Source organism: Gallus gallus, chromosome 6 (assembly GCF_016699485.2).
Source record: "Gallus gallus isolate bGalGal1 chromosome 6, bGalGal1.mat.broiler.GRCg7b, whole genome shotgun sequence".
In the NCBI taxonomy this organism is placed as follows: Eukaryota; Metazoa; Chordata; class Aves; order Galliformes; family Phasianidae; genus Gallus; species Gallus gallus.
Window position 1 is genome coordinate 21,906,529 of NC_052537.1, and position 14,448 is coordinate 21,920,976.

The 14,448-nt window shown below is 37.3% G+C and overlaps 1 protein-coding gene across 15 annotated transcripts in view; it reads right to left on the reverse strand.

The window, feature by feature from the left end:
* Positions 1–14,448, reverse strand: part of SH2D6 (SH2 domain containing 6) — a 96,117-nt gene that overhangs the window by 20,932 nt on the left and 60,737 nt on the right. For 8 of the 15 annotated variants that reach the window (XM_046942732.1, XM_046942731.1, XM_015288573.4 and 5 more), the window contains 2 exons: positions 4,051–4,116; positions 83–139 (listed from right to left, as the gene is read on the reverse strand). In XM_046942732.1, coding sequence (XP_046798688.1) covers positions 83–139; positions 4,051–4,116 — 123 coding nt within the window. The remainder of the gene's footprint in view (positions 1–82; positions 140–4,050; positions 4,117–14,448) is intronic. The other 7 variants (XM_046942733.1, XM_025151487.3, XM_040702274.2 and 4 more) reach the window with 1 other exon arrangement.

Genomic DNA, 14,448 nt, shown 5'->3' on the forward strand with positions numbered 1-14,448 from the left:
CAACGAAAGCATACAAAGCACAGAACGGAGCTGTGTGTCTCAGCAACCTAACATGCCATTGTGCAGATCTGAATTAGCATACCGATCCCAAGTATCTTTCCCAGTTTTGCAAATTAAGGCCACTTGTTCATTTTGGAACCTGAATGTCAATAGAAGAAAAGAAATCATGTTTCTGTCACAGTGCTGAGATAGTTCACAGCCACATCTATATGTGTTAGAATCATTTCAAACTTGTAATTTATTCTCAAATTCAAATCCATTTAGATTATTCCCACTGAACCAGAATGGATTATTAAGCACCAGAACTGAAATCTAGATTTCTTTGGAAGTCAACCAGAGCTTCGCTTTGTGGGAGACAACATTTCACCCACTGAGCAAACCACAGTGCAAGCTGAGAAGAGATAATCCCCATGCCAAGGAGCTGATACCTTGCTATTCCAGATACTGATGCATTTATACACAAATGCTTGCAGAGAAACTACTGACTCACTTTGTCCTGTTCCTCTGAATTTAACAGATGACTGAGAGAACCAAATGCCATCCACCTGAGTATACATTTTTAAGTGGAAAAGAGGAATAATTCCTAACATATCTCATAGTGGTTATATAACAAGTTACAGTAAATGCAATTTCCAAGTGAAATATTCTGCTGGTACCCAGATCTGCACTTGAGTTACAGATGGTGGACCATCTCTGTGTGGGCTATAATAGAACATAATTAATACAAGTTTCCATTGACCTTAATAGGGCCAGTATTTCCCTAAAATTCAATAGAAAATAAGTTATCATCTAGAGAATTTGAAATATATATGAAAAAGTTCAGTTCCAAAGATCACCATAAAATCCAAGTGCGTTTTTGACAGCATATTAACAGATGTTTTAAAAGCAATGTTACATCTTACTATACTACTACATTAGCTTCATAAATAACTGGGTGGCATTTGAAGCATTTCATGTAATTGTGTCTGAATGCTACTCACACAAAAGCAGATTGTACTGCACACTGATTTTTAGCAAATAAATTATTTTGAAAGCAGAATATATTCTGAGATTTCCCCTTTGCAGCATGCCAAGATCAATCCAGCAAAGCATATAGGCACATGCTTAATTTTACTCATGTAAGGAATCCTATGGGACTGGCAAATATTATTTACATGCTTCAAGTTAATGACACATTTTTGTGTTTTCCTGTACTATATGGAGAATTTTAAAGTTGTCTGTAGTAAAAGTTTGGGTTTTCTGATCTAACAATGCTTTCTTACAGACCACAATCAAAAAAAGCAACCAAATAGCAACCAAATATACACAGCAGTAGCACTTTATGTAAAGGACTAAGTTCTCCTTCAGAGGTAATTACTCACTGGTGCATTTGCTCACTCCCCCTGCTTATAAGTGACTACAGTCTGCTCATTTACAAGAGCCCTTCACTTCTCCAGCTGTTAGCACAGAGCCTACCCACTTTATAAGGAATGTTTTTTTCCAGATAGGACTTATAAAAATTGTATTGCTGTGCACCACATCTGTATTCAACTTTGGCTAAAACCTATTGCTTCTTCTTCACCTTGAACATAATCCCCTTCGACATCATGATCTGCACAACAGCTGGGACTCCAATACTGTAAACAGGGCAAGTAGGTGAATGGCAGCCTGTGAGCAATATTTGTATTGCTGCTGTTGGAACATTTTGAGTTTGACTGGGGAATAAACAACAGGACCTTTTAAGCAACGAAGGAATTATTTGCAGTTTTCTTGATACCACATCTGTTCAGGCAGCTTCCCACAAAACTATAAGCAGCATCGATGGTAAACATCCATCTGATCTACGTTGCAGTGAGAGACTTTTGATGCAGGAACTTCTATTACCTCTCTCCATAACCAAGAGTCAACTGAGATTTCAGAAGTGTCTTAACAAATGTTGTTAATAAATTTATCAGCTTTCAAGACTACTTGTTCTTTCCAATCTAAAAGCAAAGACTTAAACACTGTATATGTCTTCCACAGGAGCTTTGGGCTTGCAATAACCAAGTACACTGCTTGACTTCTTCCAAGTTTTCTCCATTACTAAGGCTTGAATTTGAGCCAAAGCAGTTCATAGACAAAGTCCAAATCTGCATTTTTAAAGCAGTTTTTAGTACAATTTTTCCTGCTTCAGTCATATTTATGTCTTTGATATGTAATGAAAAAAGTCATATAACTGACGTAGAGGAAGTAATAAACTGGATAACCACAGGTTTGGTTTTTTTTTTTTTTAAATAGAAAAATCATCTACTAAAACTAAACAAAAAGTCCCCAAAGGGCACAGAGGAACGCAGCCAATTCTTGTTCTGAAAAGCTTGGTGTCTCTTTATACATACCCTTATCAGTGTCATCAAACCATGGCTTTATTCTAAGTCTCATTATGTACTGGGTTAAAGATTTGAGTTCTTAAGTCATTTGCAAATTTGAGATTTTTTTTTTTAGTAAGTTTTGAATTTCATAATTGCAGATGCACTGTAGAGGATTCAAGGTTATTATACGTACATATATATTTTTTAAAGCCTCAATTTGTATTCTCACAGCTGGAAGAGGTGGAATGTGAGCTTTGTGCTGCAGTCATACATTAAGAGTTTTTAAGTCTGTTCTTTTCGTGGATTTTTTTTTAATCATGAGAAAAATCAAAGAACTGTAGCATTATACCAGCTACCTCGTATCTGGCATTTAACAATGGCACCTCTGACCTTCCCAGCTTCAGCTACGTTTAGTTCTTGTTATTTTTCCCCTGTCCTTCCCAGAGAGTAGCAGGGGAAGGATGTATAGTCAGAAGTACTGAAAAACAGCAGAATTCATGTTCAGGCAACTAAAGACAATCAAGTATTCACACTGCATGACAGTGATTGAAATGAACAAAAGAGGATGAGTAATGAGAGGGAAAGATGTCTCAAGAATCTTTCTGATTTATCTGGTGTTACAATCAGAGCATGCCTGTGGACAGAGGCAGAGCTGAGGTAAAGAGGCCACAAGGAAGCTTGCAACCTAAGGTTTCTGTTGAGGGACGGAGTGCTGCTCTTGGAAGCACATCCCACCTCCTCTGGTCAGGAAAGCAGATGCTCCACAGACACCAACAGCTTTCCAGAGCTCTTGCACAGCCAAGCTAGGCTACTCCCAACTGCCACATATGTACCTAAAATTATATCTTGTTAAAATCATGCTTTTTCTTCTCCTCAAACTGAACTATCGTGGTCACTCTAAGGACAGCTTTAAGAAACATTTATACGTGCCTTTTATGTATGAGAATTGCATTTCTAGAATTTAATGTGATCATCCTGGAGCACTGTAGATACTATGTACTAATTAACTTTTAGAAGTCCTTAGTACTGAATGGCTCATGTGAAGAAAGACATATGAATATGGGAAAATTGCATCAAAGTGGAAGTTCAGTTCAAGTGAGTTTTGCAATAAGTGTGCTAAACAGCTTAAATAGATGTTTGACTGGAAACAGTGAATGGGGTACTCATTTGACAAGGATGCAGAATTACTGGAATTTCTATGTATAAGACACATGAATATTTTATGATACTTCTGTGTATGTGACATCAATATTTATGCTGTTTAGCACTTCTTACTGAGATGAAAATATTAGGGAATTTAGGTGGTTTTTGTTTTAGGTGACTGCTATACAGGAGAACATAGCATTTTTACGGGAATTCTATGATGCCTGATCAGTTGGTTCAAGGTGGAGCTCCAATTAAAGCTTAATTGCAGCAGGTAACTTAAACAGTGGCTTAAGGAAAAGCTACAATAATTCTCAAAACAGACAAAAATGTGTTTTACCTAAATACCATTTTTCAGTGCTACAACACAGCCTCCTTTTGGAGGCCAGTTTTGCAGCTACTGTGGGAGGCTCAATAATGACAACAATACTGCACGTCACAGTCTAGACTGAATTTCTTTACATACACTGAAATAAATCCTTCTAGGATAACATGGTCCCATCACCACTAGTATAACGTTACGGCACTTTAAGCTGACTTTTGCAAATAGAGAAAACTAGGAGTAACATTTCAAACTTACTTTTTGAACTTGTTTATTATCCCACTTTCATTTTTCTTGATATCATGCACCATCTTTTGAAGCTTCCTGTAAAATATTAAATAAAATCAGCATTAAGATTACCATGTAGTTAAATACCCTAATATAAATTAAGAAAAATACAGTAAGTGTAAGCAATATTTTTTTGTGCATCAAAAATGCGTTATGTATACACAGTAAGTAGTTCAGTTGCTAAAATTGTTTGTGTATGAAGTTTTCCTCCCTTTTTAACTGAGCTTTTTGGCATGATTTGTGCTATTCTTCTCCTTTATGCAGTTCAGTGTGGTTTAAATCATCAATCTAAGCAAATGCATCAAGAAAGAAAACAATTGCCTAAGCTAATAGGTTAGAATATTTCAATATTAGCACATTGTTCAGTACTGACTTTACAACATTCCACAGCAATAACGGGAACCTTTTCCAATTTACATGAGTCATTTTTAATCAATGGACATTTACCTAATTCCCACAGTGCTTGAGTATGTAATAGGAGGGGGGGGGGGGGGGGGGGGGGAACATGACACATTCTCCAGCCTCAGAATCTGAAAAGCCATTGGAGTACCTCCAGCTCTCAGCTGTGAAAACGCATGATCTCAGGACTCCAATTACATGAACTGATATCTGGAATCAAATATAGTTTTTACTCATCAGCTGCACTGACCTCATTGAAAATTTGTAATCAGGTCAATTTAAAGTTAATATCTCATTTTTTGTTTTTTAGTCAGCAGATATCAATTTTTAATGCCTCTTACCTTTCTCATTTAGGGAAAAAGTCACTGAAAAGAAGGCAATTTCAAGGAGCACTGATACAATTTATTGCAAAGCCTGATTTTTATTGTGAAACCTATTAGAAAGCTGAGCATCTTAGAAAAAACTCCTATTGATTTTTTTATTTTTTTATTTTTTAGTTTTTCATACAGTTTATGATTGTCCTGTTATCTAAATTAAAGAATCCTGCATTAGACCAGAGATGAATGTTTCATCTCAACCAACAAAGAGAAACAAAAAGTACTTTTAAAAATTTGGCTTTCTACTCTTTCCATGATGAATTGTCTCATCAATGCCAATCTCATTGTTTTACCTATCTCATCTTTGAAGCAAAATTAGGCTAACAAATTAATGTTAGAATCTTTACTTACAAAGACAAGTAAAATCAAAGTTTTCTTGCCCTTATTTAATGCTTTCTTTAAACTTGAAACCATAATATGCAGAAGATAGAGTAACAAGTTGAGCTTCAGTTAAAAAAAAAAAAAGAAAAGCTACCTTCCATCTTTGTCTTTGGCAATTGGAGCTCTAAAATATTAAAATAACTTTTTAAAAGGAAATTGGATTTAAAAGATGTCATGTCTCTAATACATAAAGGGTATTCCTAAAGCCTAAATATTTGCATGACTTTCCTTGAAGAGCAATTCAACCTATTTCCTTTAGATTCTCAACTAATTAAAAAAAAAGAGAACTGAAAAGTAATTTACTAACACATCTGTAACTTTACTTCAGAGCTCACACTATTAATTTACAGCAAAAAGATATAATGTTAAGTGCTGATATTAAAAATAATATTAAATTGTTTATAGATGTTGAGAAAACAATGCCCAGCAAAAATACTCAGAGCAATTTAATGCAATAAGGCACTACATCTATGAGAAAACCTGGGTGATAAACCAAAATTTATTAAATCTGCAAATCTCGACTGAAGATCTCAGATCTTCTGCTTTTCTCTGTGTATCATTTGTTTTTTCCTTCCCTCCCTAATAAATGCAGTTTCTGGTCATGCTTGAAATATCACAAATAACCATCTTCTACAGTTGACTGTTTCTGTTCTGTGCCCCAGCTGGCACCTGGCAGTGCCTATAAATGAAAAGTAATGAGGAATGAAAAGAATGAGAGGAGATTTAAATGGTTTAGTTCTAGTTTGGGGAGAATAGTTGCTTGCAGGTGTTTGTGTCCTTTTTGAAAAGTCTTGGCAGTCTTTCAGGAGAAATGCATGTAAGAACCTGTTATTTTTCTTCCAGTATGTATGGCTTGATAGAGATAGATTTTTGGTTTAGCCCATCTCTAGATTTAAATCTGAATGTTGCTTATTTTTCATCTCTGACATTCATAACTCTATGAAAATAAAGTTACAGCATTATTCTAAAAAAAAAAAAAAAGGAGAAAAGGAGTTTTCCCATGCAGCTGAACTGAAACAAAAGCTTATCTAGACTCGTTTATTCAAATTTCTGAACCCACTTAATTTTGTATGTAAAAATTGTGATAAATTAGGGAATATCTAACACATATTTGTGATTTTTTCGTTTCTTAAAGTTGCATAGCTCTCACATGAGTTGCTGCAACACTAAGTTTGTTGTCCCTGGACAGCTTGACTCAAATTGAGCCTGTGAGCACAAGCAGATAACCAATGCACTATTACAGTGGTGAGTGTAGTAAGTCATCAGATGTGGATTATCTTCAGTTCAAGTGGGACCTCATTTGAATCATTAAGCTGAACAAATTGCAAAAACCAGTCTGTTCAGTTAGTGAACAAAAGCTGAGTTTTCTTGACAGGAAAGCTGATACAGACTTACAGTTTGTAAGTTTTACAACAATCTGTCTGACTGGTGATTTTAGAGGGACAGTAGAAAAGATGAGGATTGGGTCACAAAGAGTCTCCTGACCTTAAGAGTCTGAAAGTCATTCCAGAAAAATGAAGAAAAAGTATGGAAGGTAATTTATACACTGAATATTTTGCATGAATCTATGCATCTGATTGGCTCTCTTACACTTCTTGTCTGTCTCTCAAATACTTTACATAGGAAAACAGTTTAAGAGGTTCCTTGAAGGAGGGATTGAACAGGGCAGCAGCCACATCTAGGACGTGCAGTCCACCATGGCCCAATGCAGACAGCCTTTGTTTGCCTCAAGTACAAAACTACAATATAATTCACAACACTTCTGAGTCAGGACCTTGTTAACAACTATTGATTATTCTCCAGTTATTCTCCTGGGATTAACAGGTACTGGAAACATCTAAGGATCTCAGTCAGAATACTATAAATTAAGATAAAGAATGCTAGTTTTATCTTGCACTGCAGTTAAGTAAAGATAATTAAGAGGCCAAACTTAAGAGTTATTTCTTAGCTATAATCACCAACTCTTCATTCAACTTCGCCTGAGACCTTCTTATGTAAAATTAGCTTGAAGATTAAGGTGTATTCTGTGTCTGTTAATCTCTGAAAACACTTCTCAGCAATAGCTATTCTGAGATCCAAGTCAGTTATGATTAGATGGGACCCTTTGTTCAGGGACTCAATGCGCATAAAACAGATTGTTTCAAACTTCTGCTGATTATTGTTGGCATGCAAATGACAAGTTAAAGAGTCTTGGCTCTAAGTGTGTCTAAAAAAGTTTGTTTCTGGAAAACACATTAGGAATATTGGAGGGAACAACAAATAAGACCATTCAATAAATCCTTCAGCTGTACTTCTTTCCTTCGCTTACATTTGTATTTTACAGATCCACAACAGTGGGCAGTCAAGCAGTTAGTTCATTGGACAGGTTGGGCCTGTTCCAGGTAATAACTCCCTGACAACTACAATTCCTATATTCTAGTTACTGGATAAAGTCTTTCAGAATGTAGTTTCTCTTTAAATAGTTCTGGAATTACTCTGTCTGTTAGGATGCTGAAGGTAGAAATCTTTTATCTTCATTGTTGGAGACTAACAAGAAGTGCTAGTAATTGATAGCATTGTGTCAAGTGAAACAACAGGTATTTATGAAGTACTTAGCAGACAACATTTCACAACAAATGGTTAGCTATTTGTTCTGGAAAGGAATTTTTCTACTAACAGTAGAAAAAGGGCAAAAATGCATTCAAATAAATCTGGCAGGTTTTCCTGTTTTTGTATGGGACTTTGTGAATACAACTGAAGTATTACTTGCTGAAGTATTACTTGTTACTCTAGTCTGGGCCTGTACATGATGTCTTCATGCTCTCCTCTGGCTTTCTGGCTTCAGAGAAATCGACCAACACACTACTTTATTCTTGCTCTACCCTTTGGACATAGAGAAATTCCTATATTCTAGTAAAGATTTGTATAGTCACTGATTAGCATATGACTTAAATGAAAGCCCAGGGGAGATCAAGCTCAGGTTTCTTATTTCTGAACTCCCTATATATTAAAACATATCAACTACTAAACACAAGGCTTTATTTTTACCTACCTAAAGCAACAAAAGTACTGAGGAAAAAAAAAAAGATTATTTTACAGTATGTTAATTCATCTTGGTGGTAAGATTCAGAGTATAGTTTACTAGAAAGTATGCCTGAGAGAGGAGGAGAAAGAAGGGCATTTCCTTTCTAAGTTTAGGAATAAACCTTTCCAAAAGGGGATGCTTTATAGCCCTGTGTTGCTTTATTTTTCTTATCAGTTTTGACCTCCAGCAATTAAGAATTATCTAGTGTGTTGAAAAAAGGTCACTACCTCATCATTGTCAATACAATATAGCCTGAAAAGAGGACTTGCCTTGTCACAAAATACCTAGCTGCACTCAAGGACTGGCAGAGCTGCCTTGAGATAAAAGCAAAATGGAACAAAACCACCCTCTCTTTGATCTGGTCACAGCTCAGAATATGAGGAATGTACGTGACGTGAAAAGCAGTGGATAGGCCCAGGTGACACATCCACCTACTTGGAAATCAGATGGAAGCTTTTGATGTTCTTGCATGTTAGTTATACCACAAAAGCATTCTAAATTTAAAATAATATGAAAGAAGATATAAATGATCTGAAGAATAAAGCATGCAGTGAACTTTTGACTCAGATGTGCAACAAGTTACAGAGCCCATGGACCGGAGGAGTATCTTATTTTCAGACAGTTCTCCGTAACGAGTAATTTTTGAGAAATTGTATCTATTTGTATTTTAAGCGTCTTCATGCATCTGCAAATATACATATTTAGAAAGACTGGGGATAATCTACATCTTCTGGGAAATTCCGTTTAGAATAATAGAATCATTAAGGTTGGAAAAAACTTCTAAGATCATCCAGTCCAACCATCCAAATACCACCAACATTGCCCACTAAACCATTTCCCTATGTACCTACATGTTTCTTGAACACCTCCAGGGACAGTGACTACAGAACCTCTGTGGGCAGCCTGGTTTCAGTACCCAACCACTCTTTCAGATAAGTTTTTCCTAATATCCAGCCTAGGGAACCTCGTGTTTGTGCACTGGGGGTTGGTAATTCTAAGCAAGTCTTGTGTCACCCTGTGGCACAGAGGTACAAGTTGGGCTGCAAGGAGCTCTCAGGGGAGACCTCACCATGACATGCCGTCAGGAAAAATTAAAGCCATGAAGATTTCAGAAGCCTGAAGAAAGAGTGTGGCCTTGGTGATGGCCATGGCCACCAAGTGCTGCTGGGAGCAGAGAGGGCCCTGCTGTGTGTGGAGCAGTAAGCTTCTGCTCTTTGTAGGCTGCGAATTTATTACATTGGATCTCCAGCACACACTCTGGGTGTCAGCATTTTATCTGTACTGCTGGCTCTGTTACATGGCAAGGGAAGGCCAGCAGCAAATGACACCACCGCACTACTGCAAGAATACACTATGTGGTGTCCTGGGAAGGGGAATTGGACACACACTGCTTTTGTGCATCTGCCTACAAGCACAGATGTGTGAACTTGCTATTGGGTGTGGTACTGATGATGTGATTGAAGCATCAGTAGGGAGCAGGAGAAAAACAAAAACAAGTTTTAAATGGCTCACAGGAAGTCTTCAATATTACAAGCATGCACACTTGTGTTATCTGGAGGGCTAGAATTACACCTTAGATTTCTAGCACTTACAGGACTGTCTGACTTATCTGTTGTGCCTCTTGAAAAATCCTTATCTGCACTCTGGGAGAAATTACTTTAGTTAAAGAAAGGGCAGCACTGTGAATGGATGTGTTCAGACAGAGGCTATGTAAGGAAAACTTTAAGAAATATTAATACACTGAATTATTAATTGGCCTGCATATTCTTTCTTCTTCTCCTAACTTCAGTTAGATTTTTAACAGATAAAGTTGCACTGGCTTCAGAATATTAATTGATTGAGAAGTCACACTGTAAATCAGTCAGTTTGCTCTCTGGGTTAAATTCTTACGACCCTTTGGGTACAGCTGTTTGTCACAGGCAGGGCACTCTGTTGTTCTGTGTCTAGAAAGTCTATTTTTCTGAAGATAGTTACTACCTCCAGTCATTTCAGATAAGAAAAGTTCACTTTGGGCATAGCTCTCATCTGCCTCATTGTCTCGAGAAAGGCAGCATTACAGATCAAGTAAAACAAAGTAGTTATTTCTACTTTCCCAGACAAATTCAAACGCTTAGCATTGGGAACCTGAACAAACAGGATTTACTAAGTGCAGTCTTAGACCTAAATTAAACAAACAAACAAAAAGACAACAACACTACCAACAAACACCTACCTGCTTTAGCTACGAAGCCTTAAAGCAAAGATCCATTAAAAAAAGCATCAACAAAGCATGGAAAAGTATAATGGAATTTGGAGAATAAAAGCTAAGTTACTACAAGAAGAAAAGCAAAAAATTAAAAACAACTACAGTTACTCTTGTTATTTCAAAAAAAGTACGTGTGAAGCTAGATAAAGAACAGCATACCCAGCCCCCACCTTTGCTGCTCCCCACAGCTCATTTATTCCACTGTGGTTTCCCCAGCTGATCTTTATTTTATGTTTCTATTACCTTTTAGTTTTATAAACAGATGTGAAGCTGACAAAATTGAGAAGGACAGTGTTGCTGGATAAAGGGAAAGAATCCTGCTTGCTTGGGGGAAAACTTGCTCACGTAGTGGGGAATTTGTAAAAGCATCACTTGAGATCGTGGAAAGCTTGAAGCTCTTCTCTTGATCTGTCTTCCCAAAGTAAATACAGAAGCTTCCATCAACACATTACCACTAGTATAGTCTTTGTGGAAGAACACAGACCTCAGTGAGCTGGATGAGAGCTTCATAAGATGTAGTTTTTTATTACTTTCAAACTTTATGAAATCTAAACCAACTCAATTAATTACACAAAATGGTTCTTCCCTTTCACTTTCCTTCTAATTATTCAGTAGAAAGGAAAAGAAAATTCCCAACTACAGAAAACATCTAATTCTGCTCTTTAGGCCTCCTCCAGGTGTCTCTTGCACATGCCACAATGTCACATGCCACCTAGAACAGCGAGAGTACAATTTCCTTGCAAAGAAATGCAGTCTGGCAGCAGCTGGATAAGCAGCAGCTGGTATTTTCTATGGCTGTGATGTGTGTACAGTGCATACAGATATAGCTGTATGAGGTACCGTAAGGCTGCTCCAGTTGCTGCTGGTCTGGGACAGCGTGCTATTGTCCCATATCTGCACTTGTCACTGCCCACACCCTGCAATGCCTTTCATGATGGCAGAGGAGGCAACCTGCAACAGCAAGCTATCAAGTGAAGGCACTTTGATCTTTATCTCTAATGCTATCTCAAAGCTATGAGGAAAATTTGAGAGAGGCTTACATACAATGAGAGGTCAGTTACAGACATCTATCTGAGAGGAAGCACAAACTACAGTTGTCTAATGCTGTGTTTGTAAGTTGCACATGAGGAAATGACTAGAAGTATTTTAGTTTCAAAAAAAGCCACTTGACAAAACATCTGAACATCCTATTCTGCTCACTTTTCAATCATCCACTACTTTGTCTAAAGGCAAAAACAGTAATTAGAGCAGGTTTGTGTTTACACAGTACACACAGAGGCACAGAAAGGCTAAATATTGATTACACTTTTCATCTTCACATGCCCTCTAGGTAATCTTCACAAAGAAGCTGTCTATCTCTCTTTTAGTAGTAAGTACCAACACAGGATAAATAAAAATGCAAAGAATGTAAAGGCGTATTAAGGGGGTCTGGAGCACAAGTCTTATGAGGAGTGGCTGAGGAAACTGGCATTGTTCAGTCTGGAGAAGAGGAGGCTCAGGGGAGACCTTATTGCTCTCTACAACTACCTGAAGGGAGATTGTGGTGAAGTGGGGGTCGGTCTTTTCTCTTGTGTAACCAAGAATAGGACTAGAGGGAATAGCCTCAAATTGCATCAGGGGAAGTTCAGGCTGGATATTAGAAAAATTTCTCCAAATGACTGGTCAGGCACTGGAATAGGCTGCCCAGAGAGGTGATGGGGTCACTATCCCTGGAGGCGTACTAGAAATGCTTAGATACTGTACTAAGAGACATAGTTTAATGAGGAAATATTGATGGAAGGTGGATGGCTGGACTGGATGATTTTGAAGGTCTTTTTCAACCTTGGTGATTCTATGATAATACATCTCTGACACAAGTAGTCTTTACGTGAAATTAAATAGTATAACTAATTTGAGGTGACTGGGAATTCTGCACAATGAGAAGATCTTACTGGGACACGGTCAAGGAGCCCCGATTCTCTACAGACATATACAGATTAATCTACAGGGTTAAGATAATGGGAGCCCTTCCAGTGGCATTGATTTTGGAAGAACTGCTTCCTCCTTTCAGATCAAGGCTGAATCTCATTCTGAGTATGCATGGACTGTACATTAATTCCACTTCCATAATGTTAGTTATGTACCTAAGTTTTGTTTAGAGGTCTTGCTAAAGTGGGCACATTAATCACTGACATGAGATGAATAAATTGACTTCATAACCTGAGTGCAGTCTTCATCAGTGTCATAATGAAATACATTTTCTAATGTACTCATTTTAATCTAAAAAGTTCAGAGATTGCAAAAGAGTAAAACATGCTGTGCTTTTCCTATGGACTGGAAACTTTATAGTCTCCATAGTTTGAAGGCAAGGTACTTTGTGTGCACTTGAGGAAAGGGAGGCTTTTCTAAACAGCCTCTTAACTCTTCTTAAAGCAGAGCACATTTATAAGCATAATGGGCTGCATTTGCTGTACAAAATAGAGCTCTGACAACCAAACAAAACACAGCAGATCTTCTACAAATGGCATTAAGCAGTGTCCAATTAGCCTACTACTAATGACAAAATATGCCCAGATGTCTTAATGCTTCCCAGTATTTGTAAATCACTAAGACGTGTTCCAGGAGTAGCTTTTATGTAAATAAGTGCTAGTTAGGCTGGGTAGATGTATACTGATACTGATTGTATTCATACTTGCTCAGCATGAAGAAAAAGCCTGTAGCTGGACTTTCAGCATGGTTTCTGAATTGTTCTTTATGGCCCTGTACTTTTTACTGTTCTCTAAGATTTGTCCCCTCTCAAGCAGTTTCCTCTCCAGAACTGCTTGAGCTGGAAAGAGACTGAAATTCCATTGTTCTCCTCTAAAGCATAACCGTTTTTGGACTTCCAGTCTTTCACTTACTTTTTAGCAACTGAAGTGTAGCAACTAGTTTCTTCTGTGTACTTTTGGTCAAGTCACGTAATGTTTATAGGAAAAAAAATTTTTTTTTGTGCCCTCAACATTAAATTATCATATATTTTTAAACTGAATGCCTTTAACATTCAAATTCCCTTTAGTGGAAGTCATTTCACCATCTGTTTAGAATCAAAAGAAGAAAGGTGTAGGGAAATGGACACATTTTGACACATCTGCTCAAAATCAACCCTTCTGTACTTGGACTGAAAGTATTTTTCCTCCAGCAACAGAAGCATCATATCCACAGATGGGGGGGTGGCACAGGTACAGAACTAACAGAGAAGTTGTGAGTGAACCAGATGCATCAGTTACTCATGGATCTACCTACTTATTTTTATGTAAGTGATCACATTTTATTAGAACTTCAGAGAGGCATTCTGGTCCCTATAATTATACCCACCATCCTACACAGGCTACCATTTAAAAGAGAACCTCTCATTTTGACCTTAGACACTAAAATGTTTTTTTGATTTTGCCAGGTTAGGTATCAGCAGGATCACATTCAGCTCACTGTGTGGCTTTAGGAACCCTAATGCCAGTGTGAGAGCAATGAGTCCTAGGGTAAGCAAGGGATTGAGAGGGTGGAAGAAAGGGACCTACTCTTTTGATTACATTAAATTGGCTGCATAATTGCACTTTCAGTGGCATTTAGCTGCTTCTGTACTTCTTGTACAGTTGCCAGTGTCTATATTTCAAGACGAACAAATCATTTAGCCATCTAGTCTGCCTACTTGTATTAATGGGCACTTCGCCCATTTACCCGTGAATTAAACTTCATGAAGACACATTCATGTTTTTCTATTATTGACCTAGAAGGCATTATTTTAATTCTTCCTCATGCATTTACTGTGTAGCATATCATTTCTGTTGAGATCATAAACCAGCATGGCACATCTTCACTTACAATTAGAAAATGAATTCGTCAGAAGTATATGTACTAACAGATTAGGAATAAAGATGCTATCACAA